At 41.6% G+C, this 11,687-nt stretch overlaps 1 protein-coding gene across 6 annotated transcripts in view; it reads right to left on the reverse strand.

Annotated features, from left to right (window-relative positions):
* ttll7 (tubulin tyrosine ligase-like family, member 7) overlaps positions 1 to 11,687 on the reverse strand; it is a 69,029-nt gene that overhangs the window by 50,168 nt on the left and 7,174 nt on the right. For all 6 annotated transcript variants that reach the window (XM_046049771.1, XM_046049766.1, XM_046049772.1 and 3 more), the window contains 3 exons: positions 6,997 to 7,213; positions 5,214 to 5,378; positions 2,143 to 2,301 (listed from right to left, as the gene is read on the reverse strand). In XM_046049771.1, the coding sequence (XP_045905727.1) occupies positions 2,143 to 2,301; positions 5,214 to 5,378; positions 6,997 to 7,213 (541 nt within the window). The remainder of the gene's footprint in view (positions 1 to 2,142; positions 2,302 to 5,213; positions 5,379 to 6,996; positions 7,214 to 11,687) is intronic.

Raw genomic sequence — 11,687 nt, forward strand, 5'->3', positions numbered from 1 at the left:
AAAAAAAAAAAAAAAAAAAAACAGAGAGAAACAGTGGCTATTTTCTGGAGGTGTAATTGGAGGATGTGAGGGGCAATCTTGTTCCTTTTCCCTCCCCAGCATCCTACACACACTCTGAAAACGGCAGACAAAAATACAAATAGAAAGGGCAGGACTAATGTCATTTGACAGTTGCTTATATATGATACCATCCAGCTTTCAGGTATCCGACTGGCTTTTAGTTTACACAGGTTGAACTTTCATTTCCTGGCTATGAGTTTGCTTGTCCAACAACCAACTTTGACGTTTAAAGAGTAAGAAAGGAAGACATTGTCAGAACAGCAGTCTGGGTAAAGCCCCAATGAGGCGTGGCACGTGTAATTCACAGTGACACCAATGAAGAAACCCGAGAGGCAAAGTCCACATATTCAAAACAAACCTGTAAGACCTAGATTGTGTTTCAATTCCTGATACAATTTTTACTGTTTTGGAACTCAGGTGGGTGACAAAAATATAAAATGGTGAAATGGGGTGAAATAGATTTAATTTAGCACAAAATGTAGCAAAGAGATCTGCTGAAAAATTAAATTTGGACCTGAGGGCTTGCTGTAGGGTACCGTTTGTGGCAACCAGCCTATGGGCCCCGCTGCGTGTTGTATCCCTGCTGAATAGGAATGAACGTCGACAGGCAAAAAAGTGGTAATAAAGTTATTTTCAGGCTTGACATCGTACGCAGTGAGGATTTGAAAAAGGGTCTCCATGCTTGCAACTATCCCCTAACTAATCAGTTGAATTTTGGAAATAAATGATTGTTGCCGTAAATGTTAAGTGAAAGAGAAGCAGGGTTGTGTGTGTGTGTGTGTGTGTGTGTGTGGGTGTGTGTGTGCGTGTGTGCCTGTGTGTGCGTGTGATGTTAATTGATGAAAGTTATAGAGAGCTGCTAGTAGCACAGGGGGGATCATTACTGCTGGAGTGGAACAACTGCATTCACGGCTGTTTGCCATGTTTTATACACATTTACACACACACACACACACGCACGCATACACACACAATGCACACACAATGCACACACAATGCACACATACTGTCACAGTGCACCAGCAGTCAAAAGGAACACCTCTTGCTCTCTCTTCTACATCCTTTTGTCACATAGTACAACTCCTCAAACACACAAAAAGAGTCAGGTAGGGTAATTATAACACCCTAATTCCACAATGACTCTTCTTAAAACACCAACCATCAAATGTCCCTCTTTTTACATTTTTTTTATCCAAATCACAGGCTTTTGGAAATCGCAAGATTTATTTTTGGGTTGGCATGATGGAGGAGAAACAAACAATTATCCCAGAGGCATTTCCCATCCTTGAGTCAATTTGTGGGAAGGGGGGGTGCGTAGCCACTTTGGGTTAAAGGATTTAGGTCACGCTTTAACTGACTGGCTGACATCAGAATGGTGAGAGAGAAATCCTGGAATGGAATCTGAACTCGAATCCATCTCTCGAATGACTGACACAGAGAGAATGAGGGGCGGGTGTCTTACTAGTCAGCCTGCCATCCTGACGTATATTTTCATACCCCTTGTGTGTGTGAGGATGAAGCGTCTTTGTCTTCTCTTGTATGCTGCTGTGTATGCAGGCATTTCTTTTTGTATGCGTGGGTGTGAATGAACGCACGCATGCATATAATTGTGTGTGCATGTCTGTGGTTGTGTACGTTCCTTTCATTTTACATCTCCTTGTGTTTGGAGGTGAATGAATACATACTTGAGACTGTGTGCGCACCAGGGACGAGAGTGTGTAAGCAAAATCAGTGTGTGCTTATGCTTTCTGTCAGTGTGGGGCAACGTCTCCCTTTCTCCCGCTGATGCCACATTACTTCATTTCAGGAGCCGCTGTCACTTTAGTAGCAGCATAGACAGGAGAGACTCCACAGACTGCAGCTCTCCTCTTTCTGACTGACAAACACACACATACACACCCTCAAATAAAATTTCATAAATCACAAAAGTAAATCTCTTACTGCACTTTCATATTTTTTTTCATGTTTTGAACATTATTGTGTTACACAATATACTGCGTAAAAATAAAATTGAAAATGAATAAGAATTGAAAAATACTAATTAAATAAATGAGACAGTCCTTTAAAATTCACACACACTACCTCCAGTAGCCAGGGTTTAAGTTTGCGGTCCAGGATGATGTCAAAGCCCAGGACCTCAAAGCAGACGCTGTCGCTCCCTGGTGGCTGGCCGGGGCGACACATGCGATAGGCGTGCAGCACATGGGGCTCAGCCACTATTAACGTCTTTACCACCAGCTCCTGGCAGGACACACACACAGTAACAAAGATAGAGAGAGAAAGAGAGAATCACCAAACACAAAAGCCATAGCGTGCAATTCTTTTTATAGTAGCTGATTAAAGGTCTAAGAAAACTGAAAATGGTGCAATTAGTAGTACCTCTTTAATGGCAGGTTGCAACTGCAGACAAATTCTTGATTTAGGTTTAGACTAAACTCTGACAAATGAGTACTTATGACACATGCTAGACCTGTAACCTACAGACCTGCTTTAAAGAGGTAGCATTACAATCCAGACTGATCCTTAGTTCTCCTGTGTCTCCAGATACTCTGTCAGTTTAAAATCTGAGGAGAAAGTGTTACTGGCACAGAACCTTTTGAATCCCACTCACGCACAGACCTTCGCCAGTGTTGGTGGTGGTCCATCTGTGTGGGTAGTGGCCCCCACCCTGTGATATGTGTGTGTTTGCACGTATGTTTGCTGGCTGCTACCTGCCTGCTTACTCCCACTGTGCAACTGGGGTAAACAAAGCTTCCCCTCACCAGTCAAGCCCCACGCTGGCCTGCCGTTTGCCCAGTCCAGTCTGACTGCTGGGTGCAGGAGAGGGGTATGGTGGTCTGGCTCTGGACTGATAAGGCAGCAGACCCCCTCCCTTTTCTATCTGTCTGTCGCTCACACACCTGCATCCATCTGTCTATCCATCCACGCGCCTGACCCACAGGCTGCCCAGCACAAACACCTGCTCCCACTACCACTGTTTATGCCTGAAGTCCCCAGTACTGGCTGGTGTGTCTTTGTCCCTGCCCTGATCACCTCCCTTCTTATTCAAAGCCCCCAGCAATGGCCACTGCCTAGCACTGTGCATGTGTGCCTGTGTTTTGTTAGTTTTGGACTTAAATGGTTTTATAAGCCTCTTTGATTTAATTTTTGATTTTTTTAATCTCACCTGCGTAAATGTGTATGTTATTTTAACTATTTTATGTGTGCATGTATAATTCATTTCATATCTGTTTGAATAGTCACGTCTCTTTCTACAGTAGACAGTAGGAGGTCTAGCTGGTTAAAAGGTTTTCTCCTAACCATATGTTCCTTGTTTCACAGTATTGACAGTATGGTAAAACTGAAAAAGATATTTAAACTACAAAATTAAGTGAAATTTATCCTCAATTTAAATTTAACTTGTTGAAATATTAATTTATGTCATTCACTTATATATAGTGATATATTATTCTGTCAATATAAATGCACAAGAACTCATTTTAAATCTATGTCTACTGTAGTGCAAAGATAATTTTTTTTACTGCACAAAGCTTCCCCTCACCAGTAAAGCCACACACAGTGCTGCTGGTCTGCAGTTTGCCCAGTACAGTCTGACTGTTGGTGCAGGAGAGGGTTATGGTGGTCTAACTCAGACTTCAAAACTAGCCCATTTGTAGTCAGACAGTGCTCTCAAAATCACACCTACATAAAAAAGCTATAGCTTTGCTGCTCAAACCTTGGACACTCAGCCCCATACAGCACATCAATAATACCTCAATACGAAAGACATATCACATAAAAAACTACATGATATTCTTAAACCCCACAGACAACCTCTAACTCTCTGACCGTGACCATTGGCGGGAAGAGTCAGGGCAGCCTGCTAGGTCTGTATGGAGAAGTAGAGAGGAGAGTGAGCGGACAGCATAAATACAGAGTTGAAACAAAACACAGTGTGAGTGCGAACAGACAGCACTAACACCAAAGTGGTGCAACTTCTGAAGAAAGAGCAGAGAAAAAAATGGCGAGAGAGCAAGAGAAGAGGAAGACGGTCTGGCTGAGTCAGAGGGTGATACACAGAGGTGTGTTACTGAGGGACAGGAACAATTAGAGAAAAAGAAACAAGTGAAGAAGAGAGGACTTGAACGCCTTGACAAAATGGAGCACATGGAGAGATTACACAAAATGGATAAGAGAGGACTACAAAGAAAAGGAAGAAATTATCTAAACACTAGAGATGGCAACTACCTCTTTGAAGGGAGCCAGTTCTTATGGCTCATGTTCCTTTCCGAGAGCCGGCTCTTTTGGCTTCCAAACAGCTTTTCATTTAGTACAACTTCTGCTGGTCACTTCCTAAGCTAGATTCTTATTTGTTGCAACAAATAAATATGTAAATAATAAATATAATATAAAGATTCCTCTGCTGCTACAATAGTCTCAAAGGCCACTTTGTTTAAAATGAACAAAGAAAAGTGAAAGAACAAATAAAAGACTGCCTTGAGGAAAGTACAATAACCAATGGGATTTGATTGTGAGGTTGAATGCTGGTAGCATGAGAACAGACAGTAAAGGTACTCAGGGACCATACAACCCAAATGACTACGGACAGAAGGACAAAAAGCCAAGGTAAAGAAGAAATAGAGGTATAGAATGAAATAGAGAAGAGCATAAACAGAACCAGAGCTAAGAAATGGGTAGAAAAGAAAGGAGTAACTATGATTGGGCATATAATGGGATGGATGAAAATTAATCAGATACAGGAGGTAAAAGAATCTTCCTAACAGACTCTGATGAAAGAAAAGGAACAAGGTAAAGGTGTTTGGATGAGCTGAGAGGAGTGCCAGATAGAGCTCACCCTCCAGGAATGATGTTTTCACTGAGCTCTTCCTGGAGTTAAACAAAGGTCTGAAGCTCACTGAATTACTGTCATTGCAAATCATGTCAAGCCTTTGCTGGTATGTTTGTGTTTTGTGTGCAGCGTGTGTTGGTTGGTAGTAAGAGAATGTGTATATATGAGAGTACATTAATAGATTACATTTAACGGATGTATATGTGTGTTGTTTGCATTTGTGGAGCGTTTTGTTATCATCCTTGCTTTTGTGGAAACATACATCCGCCCCAATATATCTGCATGTAACTGTGTTTGTGTCCGTTTGGGTGGGCAACCCACGTACAGAGACGTCTCCCCAGAACTTGGCCACATCGTAGTCGTTGGTGCGGAGGAACTCGGTGAACCAGCTGATTGACCTCTTGCTCCCTTTGTCCACTGTCTCGTCTCGCTCAAAGTTCTCATTGTGTTTGTTGACAGAGTAGTTGGTCAGATGCATGTAGAGCTGGCTCTGTGGAAGTAAAAGAGTTCATATGCATCAGACATTAACATATGCATGTTCATGACTATTTCTAGCTTTATTTGCAACAACTACTCAAACTACAACTGCCATGAATTCCCTTATTTACTGAGCTGATGAAGAAATTAAGTAGTTTTTTTTACCTGCTTTCTTCTCCATTTAGATGCATTCATACCTGCCCAGTACAACCACAATCCTAATGGCTACAAAAAACTCAGCTGAAACAAAAGGGATGACCACCATTACCATGTAATGTTATTTTAATACATGGTATACATAATGTGTATTGTACTTTGCTATACTGTGCTCTTTAATTATACCTTTGTCAGTGTATGATAATCATCACAGCAAAGAACATCTTCAAGGGTGTTCACAGCGCACGTTCCCACATTGTAATGTAAAACATTTTCTCAACAGTAATATAGACTAAAGAGGAATAAAGAAAACTGGTCCCCTGGTAACAGCTAAAGATGGTAAAAATGGTGCAGTAAAACAAGTTAAGAACATCTCACTGCACTATATGGGATTATCAATGTTACATTTTTGAAATGGTTCGATGCTCTTTTGGGAACGATTGATAATGAGTAGCAGCAGAACAAGCTTATAATCACCATCTCACCAAAATCTCAACCATTCAGTAAAAGAGGAGTCAGAGCCATAGTGCCCGCAGTGCATGGCTAAAATGGATCATTGAGTGGTGGATTACAACTAACCATTGTGTTACCCTTGTTGTATCTCTCTCTTTAAACACTATCCCTCACAGTTGAAGACAATACATCCTTGTCCTTAACCTACATGGTAATAACACTGTGGCTGCAGGCCGCTCCAGCCCCTGATGGCTGTCTGGGAGCCACTCTCTGTGGGATTGAACATCCATCTCCATGGCATGACTCACTCCATCATGTGTCACAGACCCGGTAAGACAATACACATTTGTGTCACAGGAGGGGTCCGGCGTGTCTATGTGTGCGAGTGTTCATATTGTAGATAAGCATCGCAGTTGATAGGAAGCTGTGTGTGTGTGTGTGTGTGTGTGTGTGTGTGTGTGTGTGTGTGTCTGTGCACATCCCATCATCAGCAACAGACTGTGCTTCAGCAGGTGTAGAACCTCAAGGCAAATATGAGCGGCTTGATATTACAGGAGACATCTGGCATGTGGACATTTATGCTCAGCTGTGTGCATACAGTATGCACATTCTTATTTGTGTGTGTGTGTGTGTGTGTGTGTGTGTATTCGTTTGGGCACTGTTGACTATATATATGAGTATGTGCATGTTTGTGGGGTCCTACTGTGTGTCCAATTTGATTATGCTGAATTGCACACGCCCATGGCAAATACATTCTGTGAATCTACTTCTACTATATCTGACTCAAGTGATTGGCCACACACTAGGTAATGTATGTACTTAAATAAATAATAAATAATAATAAATCCATGAACAACTCATCATGCATGTACTGTTACAAGTTCTACAAGTCTACAATCATGTGTGCGTTTCCACATCTATGTTCAGCTTTTGAGAAGCACTTTTTAACATTGCTTTGAAAAATGCTACACTAATAAAGGCTATCAAAATCATTATTATTTGTAGTATTATCTGTGACTCACCAGGTTGGCTTCACTGGGTGCATGGTATTTCTCTGTGCCCATGCGAACCAGGCCGTCCTTGTAGAGAAAAATGCGAAGTGGGTCGCAGGAAGTAACAAGGATGTAGATGCGCAGGTCAAACTTGTAGCCCTCCATCAGGAAGGGCTTGTCCAGGTACTCCTGAACAATAAAGTGCTCCTGAGCTGGCAGCTTCTCACAGTTGCGGATAAGCGAGATCCTGGATAGACAGAAACTTTATTAATCCTCGGGGGGGAAATTGGGATGTCGTCACCAGCATAATAAAATATGGCATAGTAAAGACAAAAAAGATAATTAAAAAATGATAGATGAAAGCATAGGAAGGACCGTGAACATGACTGATGACATTGGCACTGTTTTATATATGTGTTGAGACAAAAAACATTTAGTCAAACAGTACACATATTTTATAATACAATATTTAATTTCATAGTCATCGGGAAAAATTTCTGGGTGCCATATCTGCCCATTATGGTGATACTTCACAATCTTCAAATCCCGACTTCTGTTTCTCAAAGCAATGGATAATAAGTATAATGTTCTACGAGAGCAATAGATGCAATCATGGTGCCCTGATGGCATTTGTATAACCTTCCACTGCTACAGAACCTTCAGTGAAAACATATGTAAATGCTCAGCATGAGCAGGACATGCTGTTTGGCTCTGTGGGGCATCAAGCGTTCCAAAGTGTAGGTACTCCGTTAAATACCTGGCCATCTAAATAATTGAAAAATAAATGTACACAAAACAGACAGGTACAACATAAATGCTAGTTTGTCTGAGCAAAATACTCTGCGAGCATCTGGAGAACATTGTGATTTTCTGAAGCCAAACTCCAAACTCTGTCTGAATGGCACAGTACATCAATTGCTGTAGCAGGGTCATTTAGTTGTGGGCTGGTTAATAGGAGCAGACATTGTGCTCCGTTTCAACCTCCACTCTAATTCATTTGCTTTGGTCTCATGTCACTGGCACTCAGACCTTACAGTATGCAGGCCATTGCAAGCTGGACTCAAGAATGACTTGTGTTAGTTTTTGTGCATCCATGGTGCTGTGCACATGCAAAACTTTGTGAATGTGAAAGAGTTTATGTCTGTCGTTGTGTGTGTGGGTGTATGTATGTATTCAGGGAGGGTGTGGGGTTATTTTAAAACAATCTCCCACTATATACAAGAATTGCGACTGACCTATATCACCATCACTCATGGTTAAAGCTGACTTGGCCTTAATTGCTTACATGCACAGCCTGGAAGATTCCATTATCCACATGCAAGCAGGCACGCCACACACACAAACACAATATTTGGCCACGATGTAAAGACTTGATTGTTCAAAAAGTACAGTTGAGTGAGATGTTGTGGCACCGAGAGGGCACACATTGTTTTGCTCTGTGGCCACCAACATACCGTATCTTGGGAACAGCGCAGTGTATGTTGTTTTAATTTAACCAAAGAATTCACCTGCTTGGTTTACTCTAATGAAGCAAAAACACTGGAGCATAGTTGATGAGCTTCTGAGTGTGAATCTCGACTGTGATGCATTTATTGCCTTTCAGGTCATGATGAAATAAGGTCTTAGTTCAGCAGTCCTCCCCTCAGAGGTTTAATTAAATCCTCCCAGCTTGTAAATCTGCCTTAGTATAATGTTGTTGTTTATCAATCATTCCTCATCACCATGTGCTCCCACCAACTACAATACGGCTGTATTATAGACAAGCACTTCATTGGCCTGCTTATCACAGTACTTGAACAGAAAAGAACAAGGAGAAGTTGATGGGAGTCTGACTGACGATGTGAGGGTGCCTCATAACAGGCAGACAGCAAGCTGAATGATGAGGACAGGGTTAACGGTGTTAGTTAGTCGAGGAGGAGTAGCTGAGGAGAAGACGACATGATTGATGAGCTGGGGTGTCAGATAATCACGGCCCACTCTCCCCTGCCTATTTAATTTGGCACCGGAGGGGATCTCGCCTTTTTAAGCCCTGCACGCGCTTTTATTTTGTTTCCCTTATAACAAGCTGCGCTTTAGACACAAACAATAACTTCATTTAGTTGGCCGACGGAAAAATAAATTACAGGGGGTAGATATAACTTAATTTCCTGCCGCGTCACACCATGCACAAAAAATAGGGAAAAATCTAATCTTGTGAGCCGCCCGCCGTTGAGTGGACGAGCTAAACTCATCATCTTTCATATTCTAAATGTATTGCAATAATTCAGCCTTTGCTGCCTTTTATTCTTTAATAAATAAGGGCTTAGTGCAGCATGGAGTTATAAGTAATGCTCACATTATACCAGAAAGGACAAATTCAAAGAGAATTAGAGGGAGAGGTGATGCACACTGATCTATTCATACTTCAATATCCCCACCTATTGGTGCCAGTGATGAATGCACTTGAAAGAATTTCTTCATACATGCACTTCAGGTATCACATTTTCAAAGAATAAGTAGTCAAAAAGAATAATTAATAAATATTTCGCAATATGAGCTGTTTCAAAGTATACTGAAGTGCTCAAGAGAGCAATGTGCAAAGCAAAAACAAATTCTTTTGAGGGGGCCCTGTATGTTAGCCAAATCATAATATTCACAGTTTGGCCTGTCTTTTAGTTTATATTTTATCTTATGAAACTGAATTATTTGTAAATCCAACCACACTTGAATCTGAACTTGATACCACTTGGCATTTCCATGTTATTTTAGTCTTGTCCTTGACCTCACAGGCCAAATAATAACTGAATAGAATTCTGTTTTGAGTACCAAATGAGTTGGTTGGGCTCATAGAACAACAGAATCAGTTACTGGGATTATTTTTAATTGACAAATTAGGATACATGTGTTGATGACCACTTCTTAAACATTAACTAATTAACTAATTATTCCATTTTTTGTCACTTATCCTGGTCAGTGTTGTGATGGCAAATGACTGAGCAGAGAACCCCAAATGTCCTTTTCCCCAGGGAGCTTCCTAATTTTAATCAACTCCTCCTGGGAAGGAGATGTAATGTCGAGGCTCTGCTCCAAGATCCCCTCCCAGTCTGTGGTACCTGGAACTCCTCCAACAGCCAAGGAGCTTTCCTACTAGATGACCAAACCAGCTCAGCAGGCTCTTCTCAAAGCAAAAGAGCGTTTTAAAATCAATACCACCCCCACGCTCACCCAGGCTTATAATGTTCAGGGGGTGTTTTGATACTGTGTAAGAAGGGAGTCAGTTCAACTCTTTGGTAAATTTAAGCTGCATTTCCACCAAAAGTACCTGGGACATTTAGTACCAGGATCTACTTTTCAAGGAACAAAAAGTTTCCTTCAGCTGTGTTTCCTCCGCGGTTTAAAGATCTGCAAATATTAGGCAAATTAACCAGCTGACATACGCCATTCAAAGCGACGGACAGGCATCCACTATCCATGAGCAAAACATGTATATATATGAACATAAGATTTGATTGGAATATAAGGAAAAACTATGCTTGACCACTAAAAATAGCTTTTTTTTGTGTGTGGAAGTATAATGAAGAGACACATGATTAAAGTTTGTTACAAACTGGATAAAGCCATCAAGTTCTTAAAGAACTCCAGCACAGAGAAACACAAACATAAAATCGCAACACTTTGAAAAGACATTAAAACATTTCCAGCCAACAAGATTTGCAGATCAGCTGGCAGCAATCACGTCTGTGTCTGCCTAAGCATCGGACGGAACATGACTTTTAAGGAGCTTTATTATCTGTTGTAATCAGCTGGTCTGATTGTTTTGGAGAGGAGGAGACCAACTTTGGCTCTGTGTAGAAACCTCCCGAACGATGAAAACTTAAAACAATATCTCCAAACCCAGTATTTAGCTTAACTCCATCAGCTGTTAGCTGTAAACACACCACAGGGCTAGCTGCACACGGCTGCTATTTCTGAGCTATAAATTTAATGCCGACGTACGATCTCAGGCAGACACTGGTAAGACCCGTGTGTTCTATACGACTGAGGATTGTGATTAATTGGTTTGACGGTGGAAAAGAGACGACCAGTAGGAGTAAATCACCTGAAATGCTCGACTTAAAGCCAGTAGCCCCATTCACAAATTCACTGCAAGGTGAAAACGCGGCTTTAGTTGTGTCTACCCCTCTTTACACACATTAGGGGATGGAATATTTGTAACACCTCTCACCATAATGTTGACTACAGAACTGCTGCTCACTTAGGCTCACTATGACTTGTGGAACACTTCTCTGACATGGCAACAAAACAAAATTTCACCAAAGGTGTCTTGGTCAGTATACTGTAAAGAAATATCATGTCACCATGCTTGCATTTCAGAAAGAAAACTGTTGCTTGGTGCTGATTCTCTAAATACTTTATGATTTCAACTGTCAGGATAGTGAAAGCATACCATGGAAATGTGACATCACAACCTGAGATAGGCTCTCACCCCCTGGGACTGCACATTTGAAATCTGCACTCAGGTACCACAGCCTGCTCCATCTCGTGATAAACAGATGCTATTGGGAGACAGAGTCCCCTGCAGCAGCCATCTTGGTCCATTTTCTAGTCTGCTGATGGTGCCTCATAAAGGAATCCAATAATCACATGCAGAGACCTTCAGGGAAGCAACTACAGTAACTGCCAGGGACTGTGTGTGTGTGTGTGTGTGTGTGTGTGGGGGGGGGGGGGGGGGGGCCCCCAAG

The sequence above is a fragment of the Micropterus dolomieu genome, linkage group LG05 (assembly GCF_021292245.1).
Source record: "Micropterus dolomieu isolate WLL.071019.BEF.003 ecotype Adirondacks linkage group LG05, ASM2129224v1, whole genome shotgun sequence".
In the NCBI taxonomy this organism is placed as follows: Eukaryota; Metazoa; Chordata; class Actinopteri; order Centrarchiformes; family Centrarchidae; genus Micropterus; species Micropterus dolomieu.